Here is a 22,055-nt window from a genome sequence, read left to right as displayed (position 1 = left end):
GCGACCCCTGTCCACTTTGCCCCCATCCGGCAAAGATGGACGTAAATGGCCGTATCTTTCGATTGCATTGACTTAGAAGCTTAAATTTTTTAGAGTGCCGAAGGACCTTATTAGACCTTTGTATTTGAAATTAATTTGAACTTCCTACCTCTACTTGTTCTCAAGGAAAAGGGGTCTTAACAGACCGACTGACGTACTGCAGCCCAAAAATTAGGTAAATCCCTCGAGCCTGTCAGAATACATAGTTAACTTGTTGTTCAATGTCATATATCAATTATCTAGCCTCAGAAATAAGTGCATAGGAATTTCAAAATGCGATGCTGAAAACTGATATTGCTACTACAATAGAAAAACAGGAAGACAATGTATCGAATAGTGGGCATTAAACGAACTCCAACAGGGATCATCTCATACAAAATACCAAGGAGAAAACTGATATAATACAGGCCCAGAAGCATACTTTTTTTCAGTTCGCCACTTTGTAACGACGAAACAGGTAATGTGACAGTAGCAAATACATTGGGACTTCAGAAAGTTCTAGGCGCTCAGTCCGGAACCGCGAGACTGCTACAGTAGCAGGTTCGAATCCTGCCTCGGGCATGGATGTGTGTGACGTCCTTAGGTTAGTTAGGTTTAAGTAGTTCTACGTTCTAGGGGACTGATGACCACAGATGTTAAGCCCCATAGTGCTCAGAGCCATTTGAACCATTTTAACTTCAGAAAGTAGCTTATACATATCGTCCCACGCTAAGATCATCACACAACAGGAGTGCTGCATCATCAGAGGAGAGACATGTTCCAGGTTTACTTCAGAGACAGTCTGAGCGTGTGGGTGCTATTTTGTCATTCTGTGCAACGGATTAATCTGAGATGGACCCTTTACCCTGTGGCTCCTGCAAGATGCAATTTCCACCCCCACACTACTACAGAAGTCAGACAGACGCTCCTAACGTTCTAAAGAGAAATGCCTGAAAAACTTTCAGCAATTAATATCTTCTGGAGTCGTCCGCTGTAAGGAAATGACACAGAAATTCACAAAATATCTTACGTAACTAGTGGGATACTTGGGTACTGGAGTAGTGCTAGTTAGTGTAAGAAAAACATGAAACTAACGAAAATTATTATTTATTCTGCAAAAATTCTGAGAAATCACAATGGCACTTTTAGTTATGAACTAAACAAGCTATTTCCGGGTTCTTTTTGGAATGTGAAGTTACCTGTGAAGGATAGGATTCGCTAATGAAATTTCTATGCAAAGTTTAAGATTGTTATTGCCTTGGCAGAATGGCTGAGAGCCGTGCCTACTCAACTTCAAAAATTATCCGTTAGAATGTTGCTACGTATGGTCGAGGCTGTCACGTGTGAAATGCAGTGAATGGTACTGTTGTGTAGGAAATATGGGGCTCGCAAGAGCTGTAACGCACAATACCATAAGCTGTAATGACTGCTGTCTGTGCTGCTCGCTGCTGACAAATAAGATAACTCTCGTTCTATATGGATTGACCTTCGCCAATCAAACTCTCCCAACGCCTTGATGAAATTCGTTCCTAGTCTAACTATTGGCGTGGTACACCTGTCAGATAACCAGTCCACCATGATGCCACTCAAAAATTCGCTCGCAGGCGTTTAACTATAACTCTGTCCGTTCACACCGCACAATAAGTGTGGTGGCCAACACAGTGAACAACACTTAATCACAGGGACTTAATATAGAATCGCACTCTGATCGCTCTCGACAGACGTGCTCTCCCAGTGAAGTACTCTTTGAGTACATGTATGAGCGAGCACGGTCTCGTTACATGTTCTCGCTTCAAGAGCGACAACAGAAAGGCCCCTCTCCACGCCAGACATGAAGGGGTATATCTTTCGGTCTCTTCCATTACTCCTTCAGCTCAAGACGTCAGAAATATTATCTGCCAATCAGCATTGCTCTTCTAAAATGGGAGAATGATGCTTCATTTAAGGCGACCAATCCGAAAATCTGTAGCATCGGCATTTGGATTTGCTGTCTCCCTGTGAAAATCTCTGTAACTGCGTGCTATATTTGTAAAGTATGCGTAGGCTGGGCGCTCCCGCACAACGTAGTGGAATTTGCTTTTAAGCCGAACTCGGGGTCGTTCTTCCTTTCACTTGGGCAAACGCTGTCTGCTCTGTGGGCAGTCACCGGCCGAGATAGATAGGCTGAGTCGTCCTCTGAAGAGACCGGCCCCCAGCGTGGGGTTTATGTCTCCCGAACTAAAAGCCCCTGCGACCATCGTGTCTTGAATGTGTGTGTGTACGCCAGCCTCTAGTATTTCAATCTCGGTGCGCATTTGAGATTTATTAATTATTTGCATATCGTTTACATGAATTCATACAACATTGACTTTATCTTATGAAGTTTGGGTTCGAATGAAGCGTCTTGATGTGCAGAATATGATTGCGAGGGCGGAATATGTAAGCAATGAAGGTCAGGAGACCACGACGTCTTACATACCTCCCTCCTTCTGACAAATTTTTTTCTCTGGGGTTTGTCAATGCCGAGGAAAACATTGACAAAGTCAGGCAAAAATTATTGTTTTAGATTTTCAAATAAACTTTTCTGAGCCAGTCTTAACAATTTTTTCTAATGATTTCTTTATAGCTATTGTTTCTATTTTTTAATTCTACAATTTATGTTTTGTTGTTAGGCAAATATAGACTTTACAAAGGTTGTTATTCTTTGTCGTTGCCAGTACATGTCTCTGTTTTCCTTTTTCATTTCCAAAAATTTTTACAATATTACTTTTCCCAAACTTTTAGTAAGTGTACAGTGTATTATGTCTTGGTGTGGTTATCTCTTTTCTTCAGTTAGGCTTTGCATAAATGTTCGCAAAAGCTCTGTTGTGTAACATTGTTTTATGTATTTAGGCATTATCTTTTTCTTTATGTGTGTTTTTTTTGTAAGAATGAAGAAGCGTTTTCTCTAATTCTATCCTCAGTATTAATATTATTACCCCAAAAAAGTGTTTTTGAATGTTACTTAAAGAAGAAAAATCCTGCATAAATCCTTTTCTAATTTTACATATAAAAGAAATAAACAGACTTTCCATGAGTTTGTGAGATTATGTAACTATACAAACTAAGTTTCTTTACAAAAGGTTTTAAGGTATCTATAAATTATGGACTTTACATACATAATAAAAATAATTACTTTTACAAAAAAGGAAAATAAATATTTTTACAAATATATTATTTTCTTAACTCTACTTCTGTGTTTTATCAGTGTTTTCCTTTTTTGCTGCATCAGTTTCTGTGCTAGACGATCCCCACTGAAAAAGTGGAAGGTGTTGACTCATTTGTATGGGTGTCACAAATCATGAGAGAAGCACTCTAGAATGCGATGCCGGATCTTACTTGTTGACATTGTCATCATAGAGTGGTACTTTTAACCGATGACGACGACTGTGGTTTACTGCATAAACAGTGATGCCTTGGTATTCCTTTGCTGTCACACCTGGGACGGTATGGCAGTTCGATGATTGTAGTTGACTACCGACGATCGTCACCCAATATTGTGCTGTGACGTCTTGGTACTTCACACCTGGTTCTGTATGGCAATTTGATGATGTGGTAGGGAGAATACTGTTCATTTTGCTGAATCTATTTCTAGATAATGTTGGTTGGTACTGCTTAATATTCTGTTTGTCGTTCACTTGTATTTGTTTGACGATTCAAGGTTTATTTTTGGAGAGGTGGTTGCGATGGTAGTTGCCATGCCTCAAAGTTCATGGAAAGACGTTTGTAGCAATTTGCTTTGTAGGATAGGACAGAAAGGTATCTTGCTGTCTTCTGCCCTTCTTCATCTTGCATCTTCTGTTCTTCTCTTCTTTCTTTCATTCTTCTGTTCTTCATGGGCTAGGAATATGTGAATTTTAGTGTAGGAGTGATATAGGATTTATAGGATCTGACTGCCTTTCCAAATGTTACTTGATGAGTTTGTATCTTAGTAATTTTTTGTACCTTCAATGTCGTCTCGTCGTATTATGATTCTCCCCACTCTCTTCCGTTGTGTAGTAGTGTCGTGACATATGAAATGTCTGTGCTGCGCGTTGTCCTCCTGAAGTCCAACCTGGTTGCAACCTGCATTTCCAGTGTGGCGTTGGTCTTCATGTTGTTGTTATTGCGCTAAGTGCTTTCTCAACATGTCTGCACCCTCTCCATCGCTATCTCGAAGCATCTGGTGTTAAGGTGTAACACGGCGGGGAGTACAAATGGGGGTGGAGGTCCCTGAAACTGTTTATCGTTCTTTGACCGTTGCTTGACCGTGCACCCTGTCCACACCACGTACATGGTAATCCCGAGGCGGTCGTATTGTTCTGCTCCACAGCTGGCTGTTGGCTTGCCTGAAATTATCTATTGAAAAAATGCAAGCACGTTTAGGGGAGCCACTCAACATTTAAACACAACACTGTCCTGTGTCTGGTATGAAAATCTATATTCTGAGACAATATGGAAACCAGGTTGCACTGTTTACACTCTAAATCGTAAATGTTTATCCCAATTAACAATCTTGATGATTAACAGTCCAAAAAATATAGTTCAGACAAGCGTACGCGTAACCAACAGGACGCGGTTGATTGTTGATGATGCGGAAGCCGAATGATCGAACGAAAGTTCTTAGACTCGTCACACATACAGATATCTGCTAATAGTCCTCCTTGTCATTAGTAATGATATAACACTGTTCGTAAAGTAAAATTTTTCAATTTTCAGTTCTCCCTTGTACGAGCATGCGCGTAACCATCGCGGCGTGGGTGATTGTTGATAATGCGGAAACGTGATGATCGAATGCATGTCCTCACCCTCGTTACAAGACACTGGCACTTGACTGCATTCTATTACCGTAACTAATTTTTGCTGATTCACATTGGTTCATTTTGGGAGACCAAACACGGCGCAGATGATCGATGCCGTGCGACACGCAACGAGAGGATACATAAATACACTATCGACGGCACTGCTCATTTTTAATTACTTCTTGACGCACTTTCCTCTGAACCCTTTGTATATGTCATCACTTTACTATGATAGCACTTGTGGCAACACTTCAACCTGAATAGTAACAACGCTCCTACTTGCTTCTACATGCAGAGCTACATACTACACGACGTAACAGTTTCGTGTCGCGTGCTTGACTCTCTACAGACGCGGCTGCCTGCAAAGGTACTCCACAACTAAGCCAGCGATATGACAATACGCTTACATTCCCGCACGAAATAATTTTCGAATTGTCGGAGAGAATATCGAAATATAAATAATTCCCTACTGCAGGGCGTTAAAGAGATGGTGTGAGGGTAGGGGGGGGGGGAGGTACATTGTCCCATCCCACAGTTATATACCAATGCCACATTGTGGACCAGACATGGGTTACACATAATCATGCAAACATAAAGAACAGTTGTCACATACACAAAATTTCTACATAATAAAAGAACCCTACCTACAGTGCAACCTGTATAGCAAAATACAGTTACAATAGATTGGATAAACAAGGAGCTAATACAATAAGACACAAAAGTATTAAGTCCCTGAAATAGAAAAGTTTACAAATACAATAGGTTAGATATGACAGACAGGTGCCTGAAAGAAAGAGATAAAAAAAAGTAGAAAAACATACACGTTCACTGCTACTCCAAGTAGACAATATCACTGGTGACACTATTAGGCAAAAACTAGACAACCTTCATCAGCACTTGGCCATCAAAAATAAACAAAAAAAAATTACTTCACTACTCACAACACTGCATCACAAGGGAGCGTTCTTTACAGTGAAATGGGGTGGGGAGTGACTGTAGTGTCCATGCTGCGCCGACCAGCAGATGTGCAGTATAGTCGTCAGCTCGCCACTCTCGCCTGGCGGTAATCCGTCCATTGGCGAACATGAAACACGTTAACCGTGTTCTCAGTGTTGCCCTAGCTATGTCTATTCAACTTAGCCTTAGTCTGTTACTACTACAGTAGACATTACGATGTTCTATATGACATAATAAACACATACGCTATTGAGAAGAAAAATATATGGATGTCCACTAAGTTAAATTTAGTTTCTAAGTGAATGGTACAAAAAATAATAGCAATCATTAAGCAGGAGTAGTAAGAAACTTCTAAATGAAAAAAAAAAACTTTTGGGTAGCACAACCTATATACACTAGACTCTAGTAATCACTCGAACCATATCACTGTGTGGGCAAGAAGAAATATAATACATCTAATCTAGGTTAAACGGATAGAAGGTGGACAGAAAGAAAAAATTTGCGTATGGCTGTAACACATCCTAGTTAAATCTCACTCGATTCGAGTGTCCTCATGAGACCTCATAATAATCAGTAATTAATGTCTGTACTTAAGGACAATAGCAGCTGACGTATATACAGATTCAGACGCATCACCATATATCACTATCATCAATCTTGCTCACTATAGTATAGTCTAATGTTTTCCACTCGGTGTTTTCCCACGTGGCATGAGGTATGCTGTTGATTGCACCCTCAAAAATATGTTACATACGCTTTCCACTTGCTATGTTTCCAGTTTCGCACCTGGTTATCCTATGCATTGTGCCTTGAATTTTGATATCCGTAGCCACCACCGTCGCTTCTGTGACCACCATGGACACAGAAACCACCGTAATGTCTCCTGTCATTATTATTTTTCCAATGTTGTCCACTATGTCTACTGTCATGGTTTGAATGAATATCTATATTGGGTTCATAGTTCCATGATACTCTTCTATCATCTTCTCCCCCTCCTTTTCGTTGTGACTCATACAACGGGTTTAATTGTCCTAACACTAATTTCATTGCCTCTACATCATCTTTAGGAATAGCTAGCAACTTATCCTGAACTCCAGTTGGTAGCTTACTTATGGTCAGGGACGCTATTGCTTCTGTCGTCACTGGTTCACCTAAATAAACGTTCCTCTTATAATTATGTTGAAAAATTTTCTTTAATTTCTACTCACACCTGGTCTCAAACCTTCTACCTTGGTATAGACTGTTGCGTACGTCATTTTGCATCTGTCGCGACCAAAATCGTTGCAAAAATTCCTTTTCAAATTCAGCAAAGCTTGTACAATTATGTCCTATTCTCATACCCCAGGTACCAGCTTCACCTTCCAATCTTGCTGCAATGAAGCGTACCTTTCTTTGCTCGTCCCATAATTCAGGTAACACACCCTTAAATTGATCTAAGAAATCTTTAGGATGCCACTTCCCATTTGGTTCGAAGTTCTTAAAATTCCCTATGCCAAGGAAGACCTCATCGTTCTGTATACCAATTCAGTTACCTCCAGAAATGCTTCCATCACGTAATAGTGATTTCACTTCACTATTCACCTGCTGACCGACTTGTTCCTTAGTCTTTCCTACCTCACTGTACACCTCTTCTACTCGCCGTGCATAAGCATCCTGGTTTAGCGCAACAGCCGTTTTCCAGCGTTTACAGTGTTTCACTTCCTCACCTAGTTGTTCGAAATGCCCGTCGTAAACCTCAACCTTCTTAGTAAGTTCTTCCTTCACTTCTTTGACTTCCGATTCTACCTTTTCAAAACGTTTAGCATTGCCTGCAACGTTCTCCTCAAACCGCCAGTAAGTTCATCTATCTTTTGATGACTTGACTCAGCCAGCTTCCTCAGAGCCTCATTAGTCTTGTCGATCGTGTTACTGAGTGATACGTTCATATGCTCTACCGATCGCTTAATGTCTTCCCTTAATTGTTTGTTATCTTGCTCTACTTGTTTATTATTATGCAATAATGTTTTTGACATGTCAGCGATAGACATGTCAGACCTAAATCTACACTCATCCCGTCTAGCATCTCCATGATTGGTGACGACACTGCATTAGGACTTCCCATCTCTGTTGATATACTAGTGTCGCCTATACTGGAATCCTTCAACACTTCACTACCACTTACTTCTGTTTTTGCCTCCACCTGATTACTTTCACCTAAAGAGACTGCTTTCACGTCCCTGTCTACAGCAGCTGCACCAACTTCATTATTTACTGTATTGAACCACAGATAAGTCATTCAAGCAAAATTTAAACAAATCACAGTAACATTCGTAGCATAGAATGGATGGCAATAACCACAACCAAACTACAACGCCGTATGCATTCAACGCTGTAATTCGTGCTCAGAAGCACACATAACATACAAGATCACGTAAAAGAAAAAAAAAAAAAAAAAGAATTGAATATAAGCTAACGTAAATATAGTTCTGCAATTGTATTAACTGTTATTAAAAATTACATCACTAAGTAAGCAGTGTCTGACAGTGACATTTACTTTACTGTACGATCGGCAAAGTAATTATGGCTCGTAATTTTGTGAATAAAATATTTCAACTGATACTTTTTGTAATTACATAATTATAGAACGCAATCTGCACTGCCAGTTAATTACCGTCGTTGCTTCAGTTGCGTGAGGTAACGGTGAGATGTGCGACTTACTTTGCGTTGTCTTCTGGCTCCATAGTCGCTGCTGTTGCGTAGTGCCGACTCAGTTGACGCCGTCCGGCTGTCAGCACTGGACCATCTCTGCAAAGCGTGGTAATATTTGCAGCGTCGCTCCTAGGCACCGCTCACGTCGTACACGGTGACGGCTGCCATAAAGTTTTCACTTTCGCCCATAGGTGCCACTAGCGTCGTTTTCCGTAATGGCTGCCAAATAACTGTTCCCTTTCGTACATAGATCCCACTAGGGTCGCCAAAAGCGCACCACCGTGGAGCATGTTTACTTCGTAGCTCTTTGTGCTCCCACACAATGTAGCGGAATTTGCTTTTAGGCCGAACACAGGGTTGTTCCTCCTTTCACTTGGGCAAATGCTGTCTGCTCTATGGGCAGTCACCGACCGACGTAGGTAGGCTGAGTCGTCCTCTGAAGGGACTGGCCCTCCGACGTGCAGTTTGTGTCTCCCAAACTAAAAGCCCCTGCGACCGTCGTGTGTACGCCAGCCTCGAGTAGTTCAATCTCGGTGCGCATTTGCGATTTGTTAGTTATTTGCATATCATTTACATGAATTCATACAACATTGACTTTATCTTATCGAGTTTGGGTTCGAATGAAGCGTCTTGATGTGCGGAATATGATTGCGAGGGCGGAATATGTAAGCAATGAAGGTCAGGAGACCACAATGTCTTACAACAGTTCTGCTGTGGTATGGATTCTTGTGGGTCAAACGTGTAAGGAGCACACAAATTCCGAAATTCTGGTGACATATGGAAGAAATGCATAGTTGCGTTCAGTCACAGTGTAAATGTGTCAACAGTTTGCCCAAGGCTGCACTTACTGAGATGGTGGTGATCGTGAAGTCCACGTTTTGCACCATGTGATTACCATTTTCTTGGCAAGCTGGAAGAGATTTTCCAATTAAGAGAACGTTCAGATAGCGGTTCTCAGATGGCTCCGTGAACAAGGAGAGGATTTCTGTCGTCGAGGAACGGAACTGCTGATCGAATGTTACCATCGTTTTTCCATAGGCTATGCTGAAAGATATTGTCATGAATCTGTGTCCTTTGAAAAGTAGTGCAGGATTCAATAAAAGTTACTTGGTCTGCCATAATAACGCGTAACTTACATTTTGCCATCCATTCGTGTATTAAACTGTTCAAGGTTGAATCGAGGGTAATGTCTTATGGCAACAATGCCCCACCGACATGCAGTATATAAGTAAATACTGAGCAGACATGAAACCCAACATCTGGAGTACCACAATGCAGTTACGTTCCAACAATATCAAGGATGAGGCAATGTCTTAAAATATATGCATCAACGTGACCACACTAACAAATTTATATACTAGACAATGTTGATAAACAGTGGATCTGATTTATGAACTTATGGAATTAAACGCGAAACTCAGTTAAGTAGAAGTCGGATACATCACCCTCTGATACATAATCGGAATAGAGATTGAAAAGGAGCAATTAATCTGGGGTCTTGTTAATCCGTATTGAAGTTTTGTTTCGCACTTGTTCATCACATGCCGTCCACATTTAGATCCTTTTTATTAAAATGGACCTTCTATCTGGCTATTAAACTACTGACGGCCACAGAATTAATAAGAGAAGCCTCACATAAGGCGGCATGACGTTTTAGAAAACATGTGGTAAGCTTTGTGCTCCAGTGTGAAGGAGGCTATGAACCGAAGAAAGGGAGCTGGCAAATGTCCGCTGACTCCATAGGATTGCTAGGATGTTTCCGAGGTGCTTCAATGCAGAACGGTAAAACAAATGGTATTGGTTGTCTTTATGCTGTAAGACACGTTGTAAAGTGAATGATTGTGTTTCAATAATAGTAAATTACTTTCGTTGCGCTTGGCTCAAATGGCTCTGAGCACTATGGGACATCTATGGTCATCAATCACCTAGAACTTAGAACTACTTAAACCTAACTAACCTAAGGACATCACACACACCCATGCCCGAGGCAGGATTCGAACCTGCGACCGTAGCAGTCCCGCGGTTCCGGACTGCAGCGCCAGAACCGCACGGCCACCGCGGCCGGCTTGAGCTTTGCACCGACGTACCAGGTTGAAAAAACGCGCTTGGCAAAACACCGTGTCCTGCTGCGGGAAGAAGTCCGTAACTTCCTGCTGTACATCCTCGTCCGACAGGGATCGTCGACCCTTCAAGGTCTTTCTTAAGGGACCGAAGGGGTGACAGTCGCATGGGAAGTGATCAGGGTTACAGGGAGGGTGCTCGCGTACTTCCCATTTGAATTCGCGTTCTGCGTTACAAAATTTTCGATATGTGGACTTGCGTTGCCGTGTCCCTTGACAGCTAAGAAAAGAATGACAGCACGTTGGTCCTGTTTATACGCATGTGCTAATAACATCACCAGAGTTAACGTTTCCGCATTTACCGCGAGCACGTTGCAAAGACGCGAATGCGTTCCTAACCCCTTGCCTACATGTCGGTACTCGATACCCGCATCTGAGTCGCACTACGTTGTATATACGCAACAGCAAGTCCGTCAGAAAGTTTTTCCTCCCCTTTTATAGTTAGAGAACTTGGTCTGTTAGTAGCGAATCGTCTGGGACGACCCGAGATAATACAGAAACGGTGCAGTTACTAACCTAGACAACACACTAACAAACAGAAGAGCTGCAAATAAGATTTTCAAGTGGAGAGGTCACTCCAGATTGAACAAAAGCTTATGTTCAAGCTTATCTGTTGCGGTTGATTCAGAACCCTTGACAATGTATTCAACAGAAAGCTTTAACCAGTCTATTTTTTTTAAATATTCACTTATTCCATGAACAAGTTTTGAATCTTTTCAGGCTCATTTTCAGATAGTGATCTTGGAAGTTACAAGTTTATTTTCACAGCATGAGTCTGGGTACTAGCTCTGTAACAGGAATATATACCGACTGTCATGATAAATCTGTTAGCACGCAGGACCTGTATAACTGGTGGGCGTCACAAACGTCTTCACTCGAAGATATGACATACCTCGCTCATAGATAATTATTTTATGTTTAGTAATAAATTTGATATGTCTTAACAGTAGAAGGCTTAGTTATTTAGCTACACGTTACAAAAATTACTCTATCGTACATTACTGGCATAGATATAAAGGTGTCTGTGGTGTAATGGGAAGGATGGAGGGGTAAATATTGTGTGAAGGAGAGAGGGGGTGGTTGGCAGGTTGGCTGTTTCGAGGTAGTATGTCTCTGAATTTCAGAAGGAAAAATTCGTTTTTCATATAATTCTGGTTGTATAGATAGTACACTGATACTACATGTGTGTCGATAAATATTTCAGTTTCTTCAGGAGGACACGTTATGTCTTTGTTAGCAAGATGAAGTACCTGAACGTTTTGTTTACAGAATGACTATTTTGGGCAAGATGTGTGACAAAGCTTGAATTGCTCAGGTTGTTAAGACAGAATGCATCTATGTGCTCGTTGAATCTTGTTGTGAAGCTCCTACCAGTTTTTCCAATGTAGAAGTCTGGACATGAAACGCGAGTGAGTTTGCACAACGTAACTTTGATATCGTTGCATCGTAGTTTGGGTACTGTGAATGAATTTATTTACTATTTTGTTGGTGGCGAAGAAGCTTATTCCTATGTCTTAAAAAGACTGGCAGTTTGGAAAGAGACCTTCCCTAGAAAAGGCATGCTTATAAATGTGGTTTTCTTGTTTTAGAGTGGTTGTTCGGCGACTGGTTGTTTTAACTGAGGTATATGGAATTGTTTATTTCAGCAGGATGGTATCCATTACTAAAGGCACCTAATTTTACAATTTTTATTTCTTTACTTACTGAAAGAAATGAATATTTGAAAAAAAACTGGTTGCATTTTTCTGAATTTTTTATCGAATAGAAGCGATCACTAAATAATTTCATTCACAATTCGCTATAAAAATAGTGACCAGTCTCACTTATTGCAGAAAAATTTATTATATTATTATTGTACAGAATTAATTAATACAAAGATCATTTAATAACAACACTTTGCTGTGTTCCTGTTACCTTTCGCCAAACCTCTCTACTCAGGGCGTCCTCCTTCTAGTGTACACAGCGACGCACCATTATTTCGTTGATGTGGACTTACCAAGAACGTCAATGTCTGCCGCGTTCTGTCTGCACGGTGGTACCATTCAGTAAATTTTTCGGAAACGGATAACTTGTGATTCTCAAGAAATATCCAAAGAGTCCTACCAGTTAACTCGATTTTCTTTCAGTCCTGCTCATCATTATTTACTTTGTCCTCATTCTGGCTCTTATTTTACCACTAGCCTTTTGCTCGATTCTTGATGTTTTGGTGCTCCTTGTAAATAAGCCATTTTTGCAGATCAGTCTTCTTTTGACGTCAGCGTTTATAATCTATAGTTGTGGCCCGTAGTATAGTTCCAACCATTACCCTAGCAACTCTTTTGTTATTGTTGTTGGAAATGTTCTTGTCCCATCAAGAGAATTCATACTCCACATTACCTTTCGGCTTTGAAAAGTTTAACGTTAAGAAAGCAAATTGGAATAATCTACGCGAATCAGTGTCACATATCAACAGAATATTTGGCAGTATAGACATAAGGGCTGAGGCTCTACAAGGAATAAAAGACGCATAACGTGAAAGCGTACCCAAAAGTGCCGTATGCCATTAAAGAAGATGCCGTGGTCACCTGAGATGATGGATATTAAACGGACTGCTAGGGCGAGAGGAAAGAGGTTATCAAAAATCCCCCCATCCCTGCAGAAGCCCTGCTGTCACGATACAGAAATCAAGTCCCAGAATCAAGAATTTCTTGGTCAGCGTAAACAGGCGCAGTGGAGAAGTACCTGAGAAATCACAATGAAAAATGAAGTCAGGCCAATGATCGTGGATGGAGACGGTTAGCAGAACATCTCCTTGGCAAACTCCTCCTAGTCGACGATCTTCGTGCTAATCAGCTTCATAGACAGATCGAATGAGTGCTACAAAGTCAGTACACAAATACTGTGATAGCTACCACGTTTGCTAAAGAAAAAGTAGCCCTAGGTCTATCGAAATTGAAATACGGAAAGCCTCCAGGACCAGATAACATTCATTCCAAAGTCCTCAAACAACTAAAAGCGCAAATTGTTCCATTCCTGACCAGAGTACTTAACAGTTCATTAACACTAAGTAGGGTGCACGACGATTGGAAATTAGTAAAAGCTGTAACAATCAAAAACTCGTCGAACGAGACTATGACTAATCCTGAAAGCTATAGACCAATCTGTCTCATCAACACACTTGCGAGACCATCAACACACTTCCGAGAGTTCAGGAAAGACTCTTCTCCGATAGATTATAATCGCATAGGGAACTTAACGGACTAAATTTGTACAAGTTCGGCTTTAGGGTACGGAAGTACTAAGGATGAAATTAACGACGTGACTGAACAATAATCACAAGTAACATAATATACCCGAATGTGCGGACATTTTACAATGTGATGTTATCCTCCCGCATTATTTACGCAAATGCGAAAACTACAGGTGCCCCAGTATACATAAAAAAGCTTTATAAATTACTTTAGGGCTAGAGTAGAGGATTGAGCAGCCGGCACACAAAAAGTAATTAAAGAAACTAGTAAATAGTGCTCACAGAGATCGATTTGCGGGCCATTATTTTGCTACAGGGTGGGGCAAATGAAAGTGGCCCGGAGAACAGTTTCGGGGTAGAAAGATACACAGCTGAGCAAAGGAAATACAGTAAAAACATGACTATAGCAGATGTTCATCTCTTGGCACTTTTGGGTCCTGGTCAGCAAGTTGCTGAAGACGGATCATAGCTGGACTGCTGAAATTGCTGAAATCTCATCCGGAATGTTCTGATGCAGTTCTTGAAGACTACAAGGGTTATCGCGATACACCTTGGACTTGAGGACTCCCCGCAGAAAGTAATGGCACACTAACAGATCAGGTGACCTGAGTGGGCAGCAAGGGCCGCGACCAGACTGACTCCTGTTAACAAATCCGTTAGGTGTGAAGATTGTATAAATGTGCACGAAGGTCCGGGCGGCTATATGGGAATTTCTTCCATCCAGTCGGAAGTAACTGTAGATGCATGCTCCTTCGTTAACGCCGCCACAAATGTTTGAAAATATGGGCAATGTAACTCGCCAGAATCAGCGTCTAACGAAAGAAGATGGGACCAATAATGTGACGTGGAGACACTGCTCATCCAACTCCAACCTTCTGATCATGCAATGCTGTTTCGTGGAAGTTATGCGGATTCTCCGCTCGCCAGAACCTGTGATTCTGTGAGCTGACATAACCACTTGGGCGAAAACAGGCTTAATCAGACATAAAGAAAAGATTAATGTCCAAGCCATTCATTGTTATCTCAGTGAATACTCACTCACATAAATGGAGACGTGGAGGAGCACCTGCTGGTCTTAATGCATGGACAACAGACACTTTGGTAAGAATGCATGTGCAGGTCCAGGTGGAGTATTCGTCCGCGTGATCGACGTGAAATGCCGGTCTCTTGCGACTGGCGTTGAGTTGATTTGGTTGGACTCTGAAATATTTTCTGATGACCTGCATCCACATTTTCTAGTGTGCGGGCACGTTTCGCAACTTTTTTTTTTGTCTTATTCAAAACAGATACTGTCTGACGCCATTTTCGGACTAAGCGTAGCATCACTGACACCATTAAACTTCTCAGCAAACAAGGCCCAACTCCTGAATGGGAAAGTAAGTGCATGGCAGAACGATTAGGGTAACAGATCAGCCAAAAGTGTAAAAGCAAGTGAGCACATATAGTGCCTTGGAAGATAAATATGCGATCGCGTTGTTTTAGTATGCTAGTCTGTGCAGCCACAGCGCAACACCACGAAGAACTTGCAGTACCACATCAGCTCCACGCCTGCGCAACACACAGTTCCACGAGGAACAATTGTGCATCGGACGGAGGTACATAATACACGAAGTGTAATACAGTCCCACAAATATTCTCAGACCATGAGTGTTAAAAAGCCATTCACAGCTGTAATATTAGGTGAAGTTATACTGACGAAAAAAAAAAAAATCGGAACACAAAGAAGAAGTTGTGCGACATAAACGAAAGTTGGTAGGCGTGTTTCTCCAACTGAAAGATGATGTCTGTTCAAATTTCGCGCCAGTCTCATAATAGTGGCACTATTAGCGGCAATATAACAATGCAAATGACGTTTGCTTTAAATACGCGGCACAACGGTCATGAGCGCTAGTTACCTTTCAGATTGTACGTGGTTAGTTGATGTTAGTCAAGAATGCTTTTAAGGCAACAAAGATGTCATTATCTACACTTCAACGAGATCATATAATAGGTTTACAATAAGATGTACCTTCCTACTGCGATATTGCTGAAAGACTTGGTAAGAATTTAGCCAATGCATATGAATACTGGCAGCGTTTATCACGAGAATGTACGGTGGAAAGAAGACCGGGCTCCAGACGGTCACGTGACGCTACACACAGGGAAGAGCATGGTGTTCGGCGTTTGGCGTTGGCGCATCGTACTACATCTGCAGCAGCAGTCTGAGCAGCAGTTGGCTACACAGTGACACAACGAACTGTTACAAACAGGTTACTTCAAGGACAGCTCCGAGCGAGACTCCCTGTAGCGTGCATTGCACTGATCCGAAACCACTGTCATTTGAGACATAATTAGTGTCACGCGATAGCTCACTGGAGAGCTGGTAGTAGTTTCTTGTGTTTACTGACGAAAACTGGTTGTGTCTCGGTGCTAGTTATTGGTTAGAAAGAAGCCAGTTGAGGGCTTGCAATCAACCTGTCTGCGTGTTGGGGAGACGCTGGACCTACACCTGAAGTTTTGGTCTGTCGTGCGATTTCGTATGACAGCAAGAGGAATCTCGTGTTTATTCTACACATCCGGCCTGCAAATTTGTTCGTCAGTCTGGTGATCCGACCTGTTCTGCTGCCATTCGTGAACAGCATTCAGGGGAGTGTTTTCCAACAGGATAACCTCGCCCCAAACCGCTCTTGTGACCCAAGATGCTCTACAGAGTGTCGACTTGTTACCTTGCCCCCCCTCGATCACCAGATCTGTCTCCAGTCTATCAGATATGGACATTGGACACCATCGGACGACAACTCCAGCGTCATCCATGAACAGCATTAAACGTCTCTGTATTGACCGCCCAAGTGCAACAGGCATGGGACTCCATCCCACAAACTGACATCCGGCACCTGCGTTGCACAAAGCGTGCACGTTTACGCGTTGAATTCAACATTCTGGCGGTTACAGCGGTTATTAATACACCAGCGTTTCACATTTTCAGTAGTTTATCTCGCCTTTACATTAACCTGTGGTCTTGCGATGTTAATCACTTAAATATGTTATCTAAACAAATGTATTTCCGGTATTTCATTACTCTAGATTACTTACTTTTTGGTGTTGCCATTTTTTTCCGTCACTATAGTAAGCCACAACTGGATTCATTCTATACAAACATCCCGAGGTGGCAAAATGGTAGAAAAATGCCTATGTCATTTTGACATATGTCCATTGTGGATGGTCGTAGAGAATGAAGCCAGTTGTGACTTAATAAATGCTCCTAAAAGAACAACATTGGTGGCTTTCTTTAAATTCATGCTTATCACTTTTGAAAGCTCAGCGTGATTAGGATTTTGTCTGATACTTTTAAGAGACGTTTTCTAACACAAAAAAGAAAAAAAAGAAAAATGACGATGGTTACAGCACAACTATATCATGCTCTCAGCCATTCCAGAGCCTATACCGAGCGAAGTGGAGCAGTTGTTAACACGGTTTTAGGTTTTCCATGATACCGCTAAATCACGCAAGGCAATTCCGCAATGGTTCCTTTCAAAAGCCACAGCCAATTTCTTTCCCCATCCTTTCGTAATCCGTCTCTAATGACCTCGCTATCGACGGAACATTAAACTCTATTCTTCCTTCCTTCGGGCCAGAGCTTATATATACCTAGTGGTTTCTCAGTCTCTTTATATCTCTTATTTTTAAGCTTTAAAATGCTCATTAATCTGATGGTGATGTATAAATCGTAACCCGTAACTAAAGAAAGTCGTCAATAGAGAATCTGTGTTTTATGGTGTCCATAATTGTACTGATAAAGCCTTCAGATACGGTAAAAATAGGTGCATATCTCTTACGCGACTTGACGTCACACCTGTTACATGTGATTAGTGCTACTGGCTCTGGATCATGGGAACCCGGCCGGGTCGGGCATTTTCTCCGCTCGGGACTGTGCGTGTGTGTGTGTGTGTGTGTGTGTGTGTGTGTGTGTGTGTGTGTGTCGTGCTCATCATTATTTCATCACGCTCGACGAGTAAATCACCGAAGTGGAATCAATTAAGAATACCTGTACCACGCAGCCAAATTCTCCAGAAAGATAACGAGGCCAAATTTGTCATACGCACTTTTCATTTTTTTTTTTTTTTGGGCACATTGGCGTTGATCTGGCCGCCAAAAGCAGAAGCGAGACTGAATGCTGAACACCACAGAATTCTACTCAATGCCTAGTTGATTCTTACTTTACACCATGCAAGTCTGAGTTGTTTGCGTTATAGTGTCAGGAGTTAAAGACACGTGGCAACTCGATATGTCAGTTCAGCTACCGGTAATCTGTTGCAGACCATTATTGGTGAGACATGACCGTCCTCTCCACGGCTTTCATCTATTATCATCCGTTCGTTCTTCAGAGTCAGTAGAACAATCCTACTGTCTTCTTGAGGTGTATTCGTTCTGAATGGACGCGTGCCTCCTCTTCTTACCTCACTGTTGTCCTGATAAGCACTCGTTCTGTAGTGAAAGCACTACAGCCAACTCTCTGTGTTATCTGTCTGTACGATGCTTCCATTTCTCACATACAAGTGATGCGATATTTTTTAGAATCCGAAATGCGAGGAGATGCGCATGAACGTCTCCTGTTTTGCCATCTCCACCTGAAAAGTTCCGGTATCGTTTCTAACAGTCAACATCCGTCTAGTACTCCCTCTTGGCTATAGAAATAGCGTTTTTCTGAATTGAAACTATTGTAAATATGCTCGCATAGGGAAGGAGTATTAATGAACATATGTCACAATCAGGGAAATGCTGAAGTATCAGTTTAGTACGGTTCTGTCGTGGTATACGGGAAGCAATACGTTAATTTATTTAAGTGTAAAATAATAATAATTAATTCTATTATAATCTTTACTGTGCTAACACACAACTTTGGATTCAATTACAAGTCGTAAAAAGTTCAAATAATGTTGAAAACGACAAGTATTGTGCAGTCTAATTCAGTTGCCCCTACCGATGTCTTTTATGCAACTCGCAATGTTATACCTGGTCTTCAAAAACTACATGGGATTCATACGGAAAAGTGAATAGGCCCTTTTTGTAGGAAATTTAATGCAATTAAATCTTGGCCTGGGGTGATTTTGCGCTAGAGGCCTAGTTTTCGATTTATTCAAGAAAAATGTACAAAAGTGACCTTCAAACGCATCCGCAACTCCCACACTCAACCCCCACCTGTCAGTGTTTCTAGAGTATTGTCCTCTCACCACAATACAAAAATATGCGACTGCACGAATTATTTCACACATTCGACCTTTTTCGGCCTTCAATGACTGGCCTTAATACGCAACTGGCTTAGTAGAGACTTACGAATAGTACAAGCGACGTTTGTGTGTCATTTACCTAACAATTATGTGAATATTAACAACATAAAGTAAACAATTACATCGTCGTTTTCGTCAGGCCTTCTGACTACCAAACCATTGTGCTTGTAAGGATTAAGTTCGAATTGAAGTTTCAGTGTAATTAGTTTTAGCGCGACTTTTACAAAAGTGTTTTTTTTTCTTTCATTTCCTTCACGGGCACGTTTACATTAATAATGTTAACGAAGTAGGCGACTATACTCTTGTCGTAGTAGCTGAATCAATAGCGGCTAAAAAAGGTCGAATATCGGGAAAAGTCCGCGTAGTCGCAAACTTTCGTACAGATGTAGGAGTGAGTGCCACGAACGACATACCATAAATCGTGACAGGTGAGGGACGAGTGTGGGAGTGGGGGTGTGTTTAAATGTCACTTAGTACGTTTTTCTTGAATAACTCGAAAACATGGCCTCCAGCGAAAACGTTTTCCAGTACAGAACTTATCTACATTACATTTCCTACAAAAATATAATGTTCATTTTTTCTGTAGGACTAATAGTTGGCGTGTAGCGAGCGAGAGAATATGAAAATCTCGCACGTGGTTTTGAGGTCAGATATAACATTGCGAGATGCGTTAAACGACATCGGCAGGGACAGCTGAATCACACAGTACAAATATAAACACTACGTCTAAAGGCAGTCATATCCTTCCAGAGCGTCCCTTGGGCCAGGATGAGCAGCTTGGTGCGCCAGCGCAGCCTCATGTCGGTGGCGGCGCTCAGCCGAGCCTACGCCACAGCCGCCCCCGCCGTTCCCGCCGCCTCCACCAGTCTCCAGCAGTCAGCAGAGTGGCTGCGAGCCAGGCCGTTCGAGGAGATACCCGGCCCCCGGCCGCTGCCGCTAGTTGGGAACCTGTGGCGGTTCCTGCCACCACTGGGTAAGCGACTCACCTCTAGCGCTGCAATATGACACTCAGTCCGCACTGTGGAAATTCCCAAGTGCTTAGACAGGGTACAGGTGAGGTATCATCAGCGCAGCTGAAAAGAAATCGCGGTGGGTGTGCATTGTTGCGGGCTGTAGGCAGAGTGGAATGCGCTTTTCTAAAAACATGTCACAAATGCAATTGAGTTAAAACTGCAGTTATGACTGACTCGAAGAGCTTCGAGCGATGCAAATATACTGCCTTACAAAAAATTGATGCAACCTGACCATATGGCCAGATTTCAATGCAAGTTCGTACACGCATACACCAACAGCGCGTATGATTAGAGTTAAATTTCTCTGTTAATATGTAGTCGGCCACTAGATGTCATTAGTACGAGTTTAGTGTCGTTACCAGGCAAGGTAGTGTAGCGACACCACCGTTTAGGATAGGGAAAGTTAGTTTTGTGCAATATTCGGAGCATGAGTTACAGCCAGATGCGAGCCAGATTGCAGTAAGTGACGCGTACCAGCAGTTGTGAAGGAAAATAGAGAGCCACAGGGGCGTAGAACTGCCGGAGAGGGTGCACACAGCAGTTTCCGTGGCGCATGTCAGAGGCAGAAGAGGGCTACTGGCCAACCTAAGTGTTTTGCATACGTGAAGTGAAGTGACACACTTGGCAAAACCGAGGCACACAGTCGAGTATAAATATGTGTCGTTTTCTAACGAGATTCATTCAAGTGTGGCAGTGCTCCTGGACGGCAGGGTGTATCACACCACCAGGGTACACGCAGCAACAGATGGAGCACCAGCGTCCCAGTCCACGGCGGGTCATTTGTTCGACCCTCTGAGGCCGATGCGGGGACCCCAGCCAGCAAGGGTGGGCCACTCTTCGGCTCGCTACCATGGGCAGCGGGGCCGGCCTACAGGTCCCAGCAGAGCAGTGCGGAGTCAATGGGGATGACGGCTGCTGAGTCAGCTGCGCCGCAGCCATTCTGACATCATCTGAACTCAGTGGGCTGGCCAAGGCGGCACGACACAGCTTGCATTGCACAGGCCACTGGGGTGCTTACTCAGCATTGCAGGGTCCTGTGATGCAGACTGAGGTGAACGGGGCACCGTGATGGAAACAAAAAAATCATTTAGAAAGTTCTCGCCGTGTTTTGGCACAACACCTCCTGGCACTCACCCACTACATTTGGTGTCTTCCCGCTACAATTGGTCATCCTGATATGTTCGGTGGCAGAAGCCGCCAGTACAGTAGGGTATAGAAGGTACATGAACAGCGTCACATGCTGAATGGTCACTGTGAAGGGCACAGAGAAGCTAGGTACTTCTACTTCTACGAGAAAGAGTTATCAGCGCATGACAACATTTGAAAGAGAATCATTTTAGGTCACCACAGGGCCAAATGATTGAATCGTACAATATCCAGGTTTCTGGAGCATTTGGATGTGACAGCGGCCAGATGTTGGAATGCATGGGAACTTGAAGGCAGGTATATTCGTCACAAGGTTTTGGCCAACGACGTCTGGCCACCACAAGGGAGGGTCATTGCGTTGTGCGCCAAGCACATTGTAACTCCTTCACATCTGCGGCTGCCATCCACGAAAAAGTAATGGACTTGCTGCAACTTTCTGTGTCATACCATACCATTGGTTGATGACTATCAGCAGCTGGTCTAGGATTTTACCATCGCATGTGTAGGCTATTGTTACCATGAACACAAACCATTTCAGATGAGAATAGTTCGATGTTCTACCGAGGCCTTCTTGCCTGAAATAGGCACAAATAGGCATTTATCAACCAACAAGCTACTTAGGCTATATTACACGTCCAAATACAGTATATCATTTTTCTCCACATACTGCAACTTATTTTCAGCAGACTTATTGTATTGCATATTTTTGTATTTTTCTTTGACATTTATATTGTTTAAATTATATTCTCATCAACTAGGCAGAAACAAATGATATAGAACCATTTCAACAATTGTGAAGCATTCAATTCTCTGTAACC

General features: G+C 42.3%; 1 protein-coding gene across 1 annotated transcript in view; it reads left to right on the top strand.

The window, feature by feature from the left end:
- The window catches only part of LOC124796265 (probable cytochrome P450 301a1, mitochondrial), a 188,255-nt gene that overhangs the window by 19,882 nt on the left and 146,318 nt on the right, over positions 1–22,055 (top strand). Inside the window, exon 2 of the mRNA XM_047260376.1 lies at positions 19,829–20,051. Coding sequence (XP_047116332.1) covers positions 19,847–20,051 — 205 coding nt within the window. The 5' untranslated portion in view covers positions 19,829–19,846. The remainder of the gene's footprint in view (positions 1–19,828; positions 20,052–22,055) is intronic.

This window comes from Schistocerca piceifrons, chromosome 4, assembly GCF_021461385.2.
Source record: "Schistocerca piceifrons isolate TAMUIC-IGC-003096 chromosome 4, iqSchPice1.1, whole genome shotgun sequence".
In the NCBI taxonomy this organism is placed as follows: Eukaryota; Metazoa; Arthropoda; class Insecta; order Orthoptera; family Acrididae; genus Schistocerca; species Schistocerca piceifrons.
Note: the sequence above shows the minus strand (reverse complement) of the source record. Positions and strands in the feature narration are given on the sequence as shown.